Source organism: Anolis sagrei, chromosome 1 (assembly GCF_037176765.1).
Source record: "Anolis sagrei isolate rAnoSag1 chromosome 1, rAnoSag1.mat, whole genome shotgun sequence".
Taxonomy (NCBI): Eukaryota; Metazoa; Chordata; class Lepidosauria; order Squamata; family Dactyloidae; genus Anolis; species Anolis sagrei.
The window spans coordinates 255093284-255106164 of NC_090021.1; the positions used below are offsets into that span (position 1 = coordinate 255093284).

Genomic DNA, 12881 nt, shown 5'->3' on the forward strand with positions numbered 1-12881 from the left:
TGGAAAGAAGTGACAAGTGGAGTGCCGCAGGGTTCCGTCCTGGGCCGGGTCCTGTTCAACATCTTTATTAATGACTTAGATGAAGGGCTAGAAGGCATGATCATCAAGTTTGCAGACGACACCAAATTGGGAGGGATAGCCAATACTCCAGAGGACAGGAGCAGGATTCAAAATGATCTTGACAGATTAGAGAGATGGGCCAAAACTAACAAAATGAAGTTCAACAGTGACAAATGCAAGATACTCCACTTTGGCAGGAAAAACGAAATGCAAAGATACAAAATGGGGGAGGCCTGGCTCGAGAGCAGTACGTGTGAAAAAGATCTTGGAGTCCTCGTGGACAACAAGTTAAACATGAGCCTACAATGTGATGTGGCGGCAAAAAAAGCCAATGGGATTTTGACCTGAATCAATAGGAGCACAGTGTCTAGATCTAGGGAAGTAATGCTACCCCTCTATTCTGCTTTGGTTAGACCACACCTGGAATATTGTGTCCAATTCTGGACACCACAATTCAAGAGAGATATTGACAAGCTGGAATGTGTCCAGAGGAGGGCGACTAAAATGATCAAATGTCTGGACAACAAGCCCTATGAGGAGCAGCTTAAGGAGCTGGGCATGTTTAGCCTGAAGAAGAGAAGGCTGAGAGGAGATATGATAGCCATGTATAAATATGTGAGAGGAAACCACAGGGAGGAGGGAGCAAGCTTGTTTTCTGCTTCCTTGGAGACTAGGACGCGGAACAATGGCTTCAAACTACAAGAGAGGAGATTCCATCTGAACACGAGGAAGAACTTCCTGACTGTGAGAGCTGTTCAGCAATGGAACCCTCTGCCCCAGAGTGTGGTGGAGGCTCCTTCTTTAGAAGCTTTTAAACAGAGGCTGGATGGCCATCTGTCAGGGGTGATTTGAATGCAATATTCCTGCTTCTTGGCAGGGGGTTGGACTGGATGGCCCATGAGGTCTCTTCCAACTCTTTGATTCTATGATTCTATGATCTCCATATTAGGTTAAAAGAGAATAGTGTATAATCATTTTCCAGTATAGTTTACTGCTATATAGCTAAGATAAGTTGGAAAGCCATGCTGGTTTGGACTTTCCCATCAGAAATACAACTTGAATTGATAAAATAACCAGTCTCCTTAAATTGCTCCTTCAGGTGGCTTCTGAAGCCAAATCAAGCCATCTGCTGCATGTAGAACCCTTATGTCCTATTGATTCCACTTCATACTGATTATAATTTTAAATGTTTGATCCAACAAATAAACAGTTGGCACATGAAGTATACTCAGTGGGTATTCCATATCTTTTATGCTAAATTTAGTATTTTCTTTGTGGTGATTCATAGATAGGATGTTGGAATTTTCTAAAATGTAACCTGCTTCCATGTTTAGGTGTAACCCATTATCTCTTCTTCACTTCCTTTATCCGCTACACTAGCAACATAAAGAAGAGTGTTATCACTGATCTTTGTAGACCCGAGTAAATATTTTCCAAAGGCTGACCCTCGTTTTCAGTGTCGTCAGAGAGCCAACAGCAGGTTATAGTAGTCATTTTGGATAATTAAGAGAGAGATCACTTCCAGTCACCTTTTGAGTCAATTTCTTCCTGTTTAGGAGTGTTCTCCCCAGACTTTTAAAGACGAGATATCAATGAATAGGTTGTCTTATATGGAATCCTGAACAAAGACCACTGCTTTTGTATTTTGTTGTAGGTCTATACAGATCTTGAATTACACTTTCCAAATGTCTTACATGTAATCAGTGTTGTAGGTTGATAGTAACATTCACAGTGTATGAAATAATGAAAGCTGTTCTTAAATGGGATGTTTGCATGGACAAATAACATATCAGTAGCCTGAATCACAAATGTTATAAATAATGATTTATTAACCCCTTTTCCATATTTGCATCACTCATGTTTACAACCAAACACTAAATTTCAGGAGAATCTAATTCCAGTTTTTCAATGTTTCAAATCATTCTTATTTCAAAGCAAGGCTAAATGTATTCAATGCCTGTGATGAGAAGCTTAAAGGTTTGGGTAGCCTGCAGTTATCTCATGGGATATAAGCAGTATGCTTGTTTAGAACATAGATTAAAACATAGATTTCCAAATTTAAGCAAAATACTGTCTTATGTAGAGTTCACAGACTTCTTCTTCTTCATAGTGTAATGACAACAGGTGCCAGGGGATACCTGATTTGAATGTAGGATGCGTCACATATACTTAAGTGGTTTGCACATTGCATACTTGTACTAGGAAGTTTCATTTTGGATTATATTTTTTCATAGCATAATAAAAACTTAACAACATATAGATATATAACTAATGTAAAATACCTTAAAGCAATATTTGACTTTTTATTTTAAAATATTGTTTACAGCTCTTTGACAGACTGAGAGATGAACAGCCAGAATTTAAAGAAAAAATTATAGCAGTTGCTAGTGACCTTACAGAACTAGAAATGGCCCTTAGCGAGGAAGACAAAGAAAACCTCATAAATTGCATTAACATTATATTCCACTGTGCTGCTACTATAAGATTCAATGAAATTCTAAGGTGAGTATACATTATGTTAAGAGTGTGTGTATATTTATGTCTGTAGCTCTTGCTTAGGTGCAGAAAACTCCATTCTGTATATTTTTAAGTTTGAGGAAAGAGAAAGAATAGCCTCATTCGTCTAATTTGATACCTGAATGCAAAGAGTGTGCTAGTTTTGAAATCATAGGTTTCAAAATAGTCACAAAAGAACACTCATTCGCAGTTACTTCATTCTTGTACTCTTTTAAGTATAGTTATCCCAAATATCCTAAAGGAAGGAAATCCTGTCTGATCTTGGACACTAAGCAGACTCAGCCCTGTCATTCATTGGATGGGAGACAACCAATGGGATTGGGGGACTATATTTCAGGGGAAGAAAGTGGCGAAACTAAGAAAACCTCTCTTTAAAAAACTTTGAATTTCTGAGAGTTAATAGGTGACATGAAGGCACATATATACATAAATGTGCAGAGTGGTCTGTCCTTGGAAATTACTCCTGCCAAAGGTAAAGCATATTTGTTAATAGACAGCTAGTTTATTAATATGTTGTCTAATCTCTTAAATTATTTAGGCACTCATTTAAAATACTGGCTTATGAAAATAGAAATATGGCTTCGTTTTATGACTTAATAGAGAAATTTAGTATCTTACATCTTAAATGGTTGCTTATTTCTAAAGCTTGCAACGATTATTGAAAAATATGGTGGTGACATATATCTTGGTGATTCAAGAAAATATTGGTCATAACTTTGTAAGGTCAGGTTTCCCAGAATCAAGCTCCTATTTGGACTGAAGTGAAGGCTCACTATAATTTCTGGAATCTAAGCTTGTTCATACTGTGCAGGACTGAACCTTTTCACCCTTGCCGTGTATCTTTATGTACCAGCTACTTCTCTCATATGTTGGCATAATTCTGTATTATTAAACCCAATCAAGATTTTCTCCAGTCTGATCTCTTATGCACATCTCAGTGTAAAAATTGCAATTAGGTAAGACTGTAAATAATTGTGTTTAACTGGATTCTAGGCAGGAAGCTTAACTTTACTTGGTGCCTCAAGCTGGTAGTTAATTCATTATTCCTCTTGTACTTTTACTTAGAACAAATATGTGGCTTGCTCGATTTGACAAATATAATCATATGCTTGCACAGTACTTAGTTGCTAATGAGAACCCAATGTTCAAACAGGGTCAGTCTGCTTTTGTGAATGCTTACCTCGCCTGATAATTTTGCAGCTCTCACCATGAAGCAATAGCAAGATTCTTACATGTAGATGAGATAAATCAGAGTGATGAGGAGAAATCCGAAGTAAATATCCTTTAAGTTTATGTGTGTGTATGGATGGAAAGAATATTCAGTGTTTTTTGTTTCATTGCTGGAAAATGTGTTTTCTGGCACAGTAGCAAGAATTTGGTAGTTTCGACTTCCCAAAGTGTTTTATGAAAGTATTATGTGCAAAAAAACACATTTTGATGTGAAAGTCATATGAGGGGTTAGCACAAAAATGTGTGGGTTTTTTTTGCGAACAACACTATTTCTAATTAGCCTTGTAGATTTTTAAAAACAAATTGTATTTTTGTGAGGAAGAGATGTTTCATGATTTCTTTCCCCAGAAATCAAGATGATTTTGTTGTGAAATCATCAGCAGTATGAGAAACACAAAGAGCTATTGTAAATGTGTTCTGAGTGATTTTGATGAACTTGCACACAGATTTAGGACTCTGATTTTTTCTTTTGATCCTCTGCTATAACTAGAGGAGTCTGGAAAGAAAGAGTGGCAGGTACTTCTTACAGCTACAATATAATGTATTAGAGTAAACGCTATAGTATGGCTTTCCAGTTGTGTAGTTTAAAAATGTGTGTGAGATGCTAGAATTACCAAGCTCCCCAAGTCTCAGTTTGTGTACAATCTGAAGAAACTTCTAAATTTAAGAATCTATTTACTAAACGTCAACCGTCTTCATGTTTCTCTATATTCAAAGAAAAAGTGTCATAACGTTTGGCTCACTTGCTCTGATTTGTAAGTTTTTCTTGCTGTTTGAGTCTGTTGGATAAATATGGGATTGTGATTAAAAGAATCTCCAGAACATTATTATAGACCCTACTGCTTAAATAGAACTCTATTAAGAACCCCATAGTCCAAGTGATATTACTTATATTTGTCTAGTACACATGTCAATTTGAAATGTTTTCAATTTTCAGGGGGAAAAATCCACCAATGCCCAGAAAATTGGATGGCTGAAACATAGTCCTTTAATGGCTCCTTGAATCAGGAGCTTTCTGGGTAGATATTTTGTTCTGAAACTATTTTTAAAAGGGTGTGTGCTTGGAATCCCTGATATACAAGTTTATTTTAGATAGCCCTTTTAATAGAATACAATTTCAGGGAATCTGTTTAACTCTTGGTATCACAATCAAAAGGCCCCCTGGTGGCGCAGTGGGTTAAACTACTGAGCTGCTGAACTTGCTGACCAAAAGGTTGGCGGTTTGAATCTGGGGAGCAGGGTGAACTCCCGTTGTTAGGCTCAGCTTCTGCCAACCCAGCAGTTGGAAAACATGCAAATGTGAGTAGGTCAATAAGTATTGCTTCTGCGGGAAGGTAACGGCGCTCCATGTATTCATGCTGGCCACATGACCTTGGAGCTGTCTATGGACAATGCCGGCTCTTCTGCTTAGAAATGGAGATGATCCCCCCCCCCCCACACCAGGCTTAATGTCAGGGGAAACCTTTACTTTATCACAATCAAATGAAGATACCGTTAAGGCATAAATTTACAAGAGGATACTGATATCTTTCTACAGGAGACACATCCCGAGATTTCTATAGGCTAGGTTCAACAAATACTTTACTGAATGAGAAAAAATTTAATCACTCTTCAGTCCGAGACTTGGGAAGATGGTAATTTATAAGAGAAATGATTGATAGATTTTACTGTGACACATCCTTTGATCCTTGAAATTGGTCTGTCCTTTCGATAGTAATGAAAATATGTTTGACTTATTCTTTTTCCCCAATGGTGAACAAAATACTCTTTCCTTTTTTCAAAAAGAGGCACTGATCCTGTGAAGAAACTTTACTAGATATTCTTCGGATCTTAGTAAATGAGTAAATCATAATTATTTCATCCTTTTGGTCATTTCTCAAAAGTTCAAGCTTAACCAATTCTTGATAACATAAGAGACCATATACTACATATTCAGAAATTTTTGACACCTGTTCAAGACTATACTATATTTCAGTTTGGGCATGCTGGAAAGACTGCAGGAACACTGAAGTAGCAACCATTTTTACTCCAGACCAGCCTCCAATTAAGATTGTTCCTCAGCCATGTGATTCCTTTCTTAAACAATTTTGATTATTGTTGTGATGCTGGGGGCACATTACTCCTCAAAAATCTTAGGTGGGGGGGACACCGGCTCAGAAGAAACCTCAAATTTGTCTACAGATATCCTCCAACATTGTCTAGGACATGTATGGGCCTTTTCATAATGTTTTTAGACCAGTGAAGCCAGTTTTTTAAAGGTGTCTTCTGGGACCAAAACTGTTAATTTTATTGGGCTACAAAATTAGATCCTTAGGGCAATTCAATTGTGTTGTACTTATTTAAAAACTGGAAATGGATCTAGAGGAGATTAAATCTTCCTCCACTATGAGGTTGTTAAATTATTTTGCTGGTTGACAGATTAGGCAGTGTTACAGGAGGCTAGATGTAGACTGGCAGTTTGACTTCATTTGTAATTGGTAAATCTCTGATCCAGTTAGGAGATTATTTAATGTTATCCAATCTGCTAATAGAAACAAAGCTCAGCTTGCAGTACTAGACTAATTTGATGCTTCCATGGCATTCAGTAGTTTAGAATTGAAGTTTCTTTTTAAAATAGGTAAAACACAGAAGCTATTTAAAAATTCTAACATCTCTATACATTCTGTATAATAATTGTAGTGTTATCAATAAAGGATTTACAGATGAATTAAATAGGGTTGCCCCTTCTCATTCCTTTTTGTAATCGTGGGGAAAACCTTGTTTAAACAAGCGTTAACTTTAATGGTGCTAAAGTGCTTCCTGAATATTTTACAGGCAACTTAGCACTGGTGGGTGGTAAACCTCAGATTTCCCTAGAGTTGCGTCAAGCAGACGATTCCTTTGCTGTATTGATGACCTTTTGTTTCTTGCCATCACTTCATATAGTAGCATGAATGTAATACATCAGTACTTTACAAAGTACTGAATTTGTCCAGCTTGCTATTGTAATGTAACCCCCTTTCTGACTCCAAAACGCTGTTGCTCACTAAGATAAAAATATTTTTCTTGCATTTTCTTTGTTGGCAAATAGGTTTGCTAGAGGCCATACATATTGGCTGTGGGAGTGGAAAGAATGTGGTCAGTAGTATCCTAAAGTCCTCTCCATTACTCATTTAATTATTTTTTACTTTCAACAGAGATGCTGTTCAACTCAATGTAATTGCAACTCAGCAGCTTCTCTTCTTGGCCCAGAAAATGAAGAATCTAGATGTATTTATCCATGTTTCAACAGCGTATGCGTACTGCAATCAAAAGCACATTGAAGAAGTTGTCTACCCACCACCTGTTGATCCTAAGAAGTTAATAGATTGTTTAGAGTATGTACCAAATCTCTTTTTTCACTTTTTCAAAATAAAAATATCGGCAATTTATTTTTAATAAAATTAGAACTGATGTTTTTGTTCTGAATGTGACTATGTAGTCTAACATTTAGAAATGATTAGCAGGTATCTGGAATGTAAGATTGGTAATGACATGTTATGAAACAAATTAAACAGCAAGAAGCAAATATATTAGAAACTTTTCTGGGCTTTGAAACACCAATTTTCCAGGTGGGCTTTTGAAAAGTTAAGAATACTAGTTTTAAGTTCTGATTTAAGGTCAATTGAAAGTAGTTGTGGACCTCTGTGGTTACCACTGTGGCTTACCCCAGTACAAACTGGCAGTAAACTTATAATTAGTACAATTTTGATACAGATCTAGTCCTGCTCAAACAGCAGGACTGCCCACGAATGCTTTGTGAACCTGCACAACATTTCTGGTGGTGAGAAAGGAAAGGAAGTTAAGTATTTCCCTGCTTCTCTCCCAGCCATTTGTGCCATGTAAAAATCAGTTTCATAGAGAGAGAGTGATCTCCTGGAACAATATAGGAGGCTATGTTTGAAGCTATAAGACCAGTGAGCTTTTGCAAGTGGAGTCAAAAGAAATTGTGCTTCCCAGCTGGAATATCCTGGAAGAAATCTTCTGAAGGAATGCTCCCAATAATGAAAGCAAATCCTAATTCTAATCCAGTTTGCATGTGCAAAAATTTAGTTGCCTGGGTGCCAGCATGGTGTAGTCATTTTAGTATTGGATTATATTTCTGGAGACTATGGTTTGAAATGCCAATCAGCCATGAAATCCAGTGAGTGATCTTGAGCAAATAATTGTCATCCTTGGAGGAAGACAATTGCAAATCCACTCCAAACAAATCATGGCAACAAAAACCAGATTGAGGATAAGGTGTCAACATCCTGAACAGTGGAAACATGTGTTTTTTTTTCAAAATGTCCATGAATAAAAAAGAAGCAGATTAAACTTTCTAAATACGAATAGCCACAGTAATAAATTAATGTCCTTAGTAAAGACCAAACAGAGGAACACAAGTTTTTGTATATTCTTTTAATGTTGATATAGTACATAGCTGAATAGCTGTTAGTGTTGATAAAATTTCTTTTGCTTTGTGTAGTTAAGATGTTAACATAATACTTGAGCCGTACTCATTTCTGCCTTCAAAATTTCAGTGAGAAATAGCTACTCAAGTCAGCTCAAAATGGCATTTCCACTTTACTTTTGAAAATGACCTGAAACTATACATTGGATCCAAGTTACATAAGCAGAAGATGCCTCTTCCCTTATTTATAGTATTTCTTCTCACTCACTATGACACAGTTTACATAGTTCAGGAGGGTTATCTAATCTTTCTGAGTGTCTCTGGGGAAGTACAGAATCAGGCAGGACTAGAAAGGGGATAGGAAAGTCCCAAGATTAAAAAAAGCAAATCTGTCATTTATATCAGTGGGGGTGTCCATGTTCCCTTAATTCTTTTAGTTTATTGTTTATTTAGTTTATTGTCTTTTTTGTTGGAAACATTGTTTATCTGTAGCTATTATACAAAATTTGTGGGGCATTGGTTAATTTGAAGAATACATGCTGGGCATGAGTTGATAAATATTTTATTTCTTCAGGTGGATGGATGACAGCCTAGTGAACGATATTACACCAAAACTATTAGGAGACAGGCCTAATACTTACACATATACAAAAGCCTTAGCAGAATACATTGTGCAGCAGGGAGGTTCAAAACTAAATGTAGCCATCATAAGGCCATCAATTGTGGGTGCCAGCTGGAAGGAGCCATTCCCAGTAAGTCAATTTTCTTTTCTTGCTGATTTTTTTGCTAAGTATTGCTGAATTTCTAACTTCATGTATTAGAAGCAGAGCATAGCATGTGGCTTGATTAATGTATGCTTTCTGTTTTAAAGTGTAGATATAAATGAGTTTAGGTGTCTGTTGTCCTGAGGTATGCTGACATTTTCTTGCAAAAAATGTAGCTATTAACCATAAGAAAGCTGTATGGTTAGATTCAGCAATGGCAGTGTTTTATAAAGCTTTTGATAATACCATCACATGTTTGCCTGTGTTCACTACAGTTGTTGTCTAGAGTTTTCTCTTTTGAAGTTCCTTGAGAAAACACTTATCTCATTATTGTAACCTAATAAACAAATTAAAATAAATAAAATAGCAACCTTTTCCAGATTCTAAGCATATTATATTTGACTCATAAGCATACATACACAGAAAGAGTGAAAGGGTAACAAGAACATTAATGAGGGTGGAGAGAACTGACTTTCAGACAAACCATTTTTCTCAGGCAGGTTTTTACTGGTAGACTAAGGGGAAAAAATCTCAACTGTGTAAAACACCCTCAAAATAAACCAAACTGATAGGCATTCTTATTTGTTTTCAAGCTCAGGATAGCTGGCATTCTTAGACAGTGCATATGGTTGCACAGAATAGAAAGCAAGGGTACTGAATAATTTCCTGTGGCTTGACTCCTCCCACAGCTGCTTGTTAATATTTTGGATATACCAGGGTTCATGGTCTTTTACTTTTAAAACAGGATTCTTCTCTTGGCTCATTATCCTGTCTTGTAGCTTGCATAATATGATAAATCTGGGTGAACAATGGGCCCAGGCTCCGTTTTCCTGCTCTAGGAATTATTTGGAAGCTACCCAAGACTACCAAAATAGTTTAAAAATGAAGGAGATCCACACTGGGTTTTTTTTGTTTTTTGTTTTTTTGGAATGACACAAGGACTGATGATGGATACAACATTCGATATTCTGACATTTAGTTATTTAGAAAATTGCTTCAAGTTTTTTCCTAGGCATTGGCCCAGTAAATATTTAATTCTTATGTTTTGTTTCCCTGTAGGGATGGATTGATAACTTCAATGGACCCAGTGGCCTTTTTATTGCTGTAAGTGACATGTATACAAATACATGTTGTGTGAAAAACAGAAGGAGTTTAAATTATTGTTCTCATTGTATGCCTTCTGTTTCAAGGCAGGAAAAGGAATTCTTCGAACGATGCGAGCCTCCAACAATGCAGTTGCAGATCTTATTCCAGTGGACGTAGTCATCAACACAACAATAGCTGCTGCTTGGTATTCAGGTGTTAATAGGTATAACAGGTGACAGTGCCATTTCTGAAAATAGCACTCATATGTTATACTGTAGGTGTATATTCCTAAATTACATTTGACAGTGGTGTTTGCTCTCCTGGACATAAGGAAAGTAAAATTTGCTCCTGCTATTCTAGGCTGCACTATTAGAGCCACTGTACACTGGCACTTGGACAGGCAACCACATTATGACCTACTGTTCTGAGCCCAAAATGTAGGGCCATGTACTGAGATATATAATACTTGAATAGAATTCAGAAAGAGTTTCAAAGGTAGTAGGTAGCCTTCCTTAGAACCCTTTGCATTGTTAATGAGCCTTGTGCATTACACTGCCCTTTCAGTCAAGGATAGAATCAAAGAGTTGGAAGAGACCTCATGGGCCATCCAGTCCAACCCCCTGCCAAGAAGCAGGAATATTGCATTCAAATCACCCCTGACAGATGGCCATCCAGCCCCTGTTTAAAAGCTTCCAAAGAAGGAGCCTCCACCACACTGCAGAGTTCCACTGCTGAACGGCTCTTAGGTTCACTGCCCCATTTCATCTATTTCAGAGAATAAGAGACAGCAAAGAAAAACAAAACAGAAAAATGTGATAGGAAAACTTATTGAAAGTAATATAGAAGCTGGGTGAATGAAAAACTGGGTGAATTAGTAAATACTGTTTTGATAATCAATATGAGAAATAATTAACATAAGAATGGCTTAGACAAATAAATTTGAGAAATATTGCCAAAATGAAAAAAAAATCCAGATTTGGACAGTTTGTTGGAGCTAAATAAGAAATAAGTACTTTGGGCTATAGCTGGTGTTCTGCAGGTAGGATTTTTCTTTCCCTCCCTTTTTTACCTCAATTTTCTATGTCTTCAAAAATGCACCTGAGGGGTTACCCTGATTCTGTACAGTTGAACTAAGAAGGCACATAGAAGACTGCAGTGGAAGTGGGAGCCACTTTCCTTTTGTTTTGCTGTGTCCCACTATTTTGCCAACAGAAACCTATCACTGGATCTTAAATTTTGAGAAGTACTCCCAAATGTTCTAAACCTAAAACTTCAGTGCAAGAAGAAGCACAAATGAGGTGGACTGCTTTACCATAAACAGATCTTGCCCAATAAAGAAAGAGGAAAATATTCTCTGCTTCTTCCTTTTTTTCTCTGACCTGTTCAAAGTGATATTTAGGTTACATATTTCTATTTTGCCTTCCAGTGAATGCTAGAGTCATTTTGTAAACATCTGATCTATAGTTACTTTTAAGATAGGCCACTGATTTCTTATCATTACTATCATTGCTATAATTTTTGTTGTCTTGCCTTTTTGCCTGCCTATTTGTGCTTGAAGGAAAGGTAATATGGAAAAATTGTTCTGTTTTCCAGACCAAGAAATATTATGGTATACAACTGTACAACAGGTGGCACCAATCCCTTTCATTGGGGTGAAGTTGGTAGGTCTTTTTGTCATACATAATAGAATTATTACAGTTTCTAAAATAGCTCAGTGTTAATCGTTATAAAGGTTTAAAACATGTATCCTGTTAGATTCCCATCAGAATAAAACTGATTGGAATCTTAAAATAAAATTTGAAGAAAAAGACACACTCTAACTTGACGCCTTCCAAGGTCTTGGGCAAATTCTACTCAACTTTGTTGTATCTCATTGCTTCCTAAATACGAACAACTTTAACAGTAAATGAGCTTCCTGTTCTTTCCTTAAATAATAATAATAATAATAATAATAATAATAATAATAATTGTTATTATTATTATTATTATTCACTACACTTTTAACAGTGTTGTAATGAAAATAAATCATTTGCTAAATACATGTTATACATTTATTGGGCCATTTTAGCAACATTGCACATTTGAGATGGAGAAAAACATTTTTTTTCTTTTTCAAAGCAATTGTAGTAAACATTTTTACAAAACTATTTAAAAATAATTGCCAAAGTAACAGGAAACACAATACAAAATAGCTTTTTATTTAGCTGTGTGTACACTGATTCCACAAGAATACACGAGAAGTGCAGAAGCTTTTGTTTCAAAATGACCAGTTTAAATCTGTTCTTCAGTGTGGTGTTAGTGCACAACTCAGAAGGGAGAGGGGTGATTCCCAACATTACTAGTAGTCAGAGGCAGATCCACAATGTTGCAAGTATTCCTGTGTTCTCACTTTGATTAGGTGAGAAGAGGAAATGATCCAATATAGTTAAACTTAGTGGAACATAAACAAAATGTAATAATACCTGTATTGCATGTTAAGTGGATTTGCATAATGTGCACAGAGTTCTGTCTTCTTTCTAATAGAAAAGAGACTGCATTAGAAAGCAACTTTTCAGTATAAGGTACACACTTGATTTACACAGCATAGGAAACACACGTTGATTCTATAATACTGAACAAAACCATAAGAATTCTTGCATAAAACAAAGTGCAGGAGAAAAATACTGTGTAAGGTGCTGAAATTAGTAATGTGTCCACTTCTGTTTGTTTTTTACATTTCCAATTTTATATTGACTTCATCCTATTTCCACATCAGTTAATTAATTTTAAGAACTGCCACATACCTTTTTCCATGTTGCATCATTTTTTTATAT

General features: G+C 36.3%; 1 protein-coding gene across 4 annotated transcripts in view; it reads left to right on the forward strand.

The window, feature by feature from the left end:
- The window catches only part of FAR1 (fatty acyl-CoA reductase 1), a 46279-nt gene that overhangs the window by 16367 nt on the left and 17031 nt on the right, over nucleotides 1-12881 (forward strand). For 3 of the 4 annotated variants that reach the window (XM_060766728.2, XM_060766735.2, XM_060766741.2), the window contains 6 exons: nucleotides 2387-2562; nucleotides 6984-7163; nucleotides 8793-8970; nucleotides 10042-10086; nucleotides 10173-10300; nucleotides 11662-11729. In XM_060766728.2, coding sequence (XP_060622711.1) covers nucleotides 2387-2562; nucleotides 6984-7163; nucleotides 8793-8970; nucleotides 10042-10086; nucleotides 10173-10300; nucleotides 11662-11729 — 775 coding nt within the window. The remainder of the gene's footprint in view (nucleotides 1-2386; nucleotides 2563-6983; nucleotides 7164-8792; nucleotides 8971-10041; nucleotides 10087-10172; nucleotides 10301-11661; nucleotides 11730-12881) is intronic. The other variant, XM_060766747.2, reaches the window with a different exon arrangement.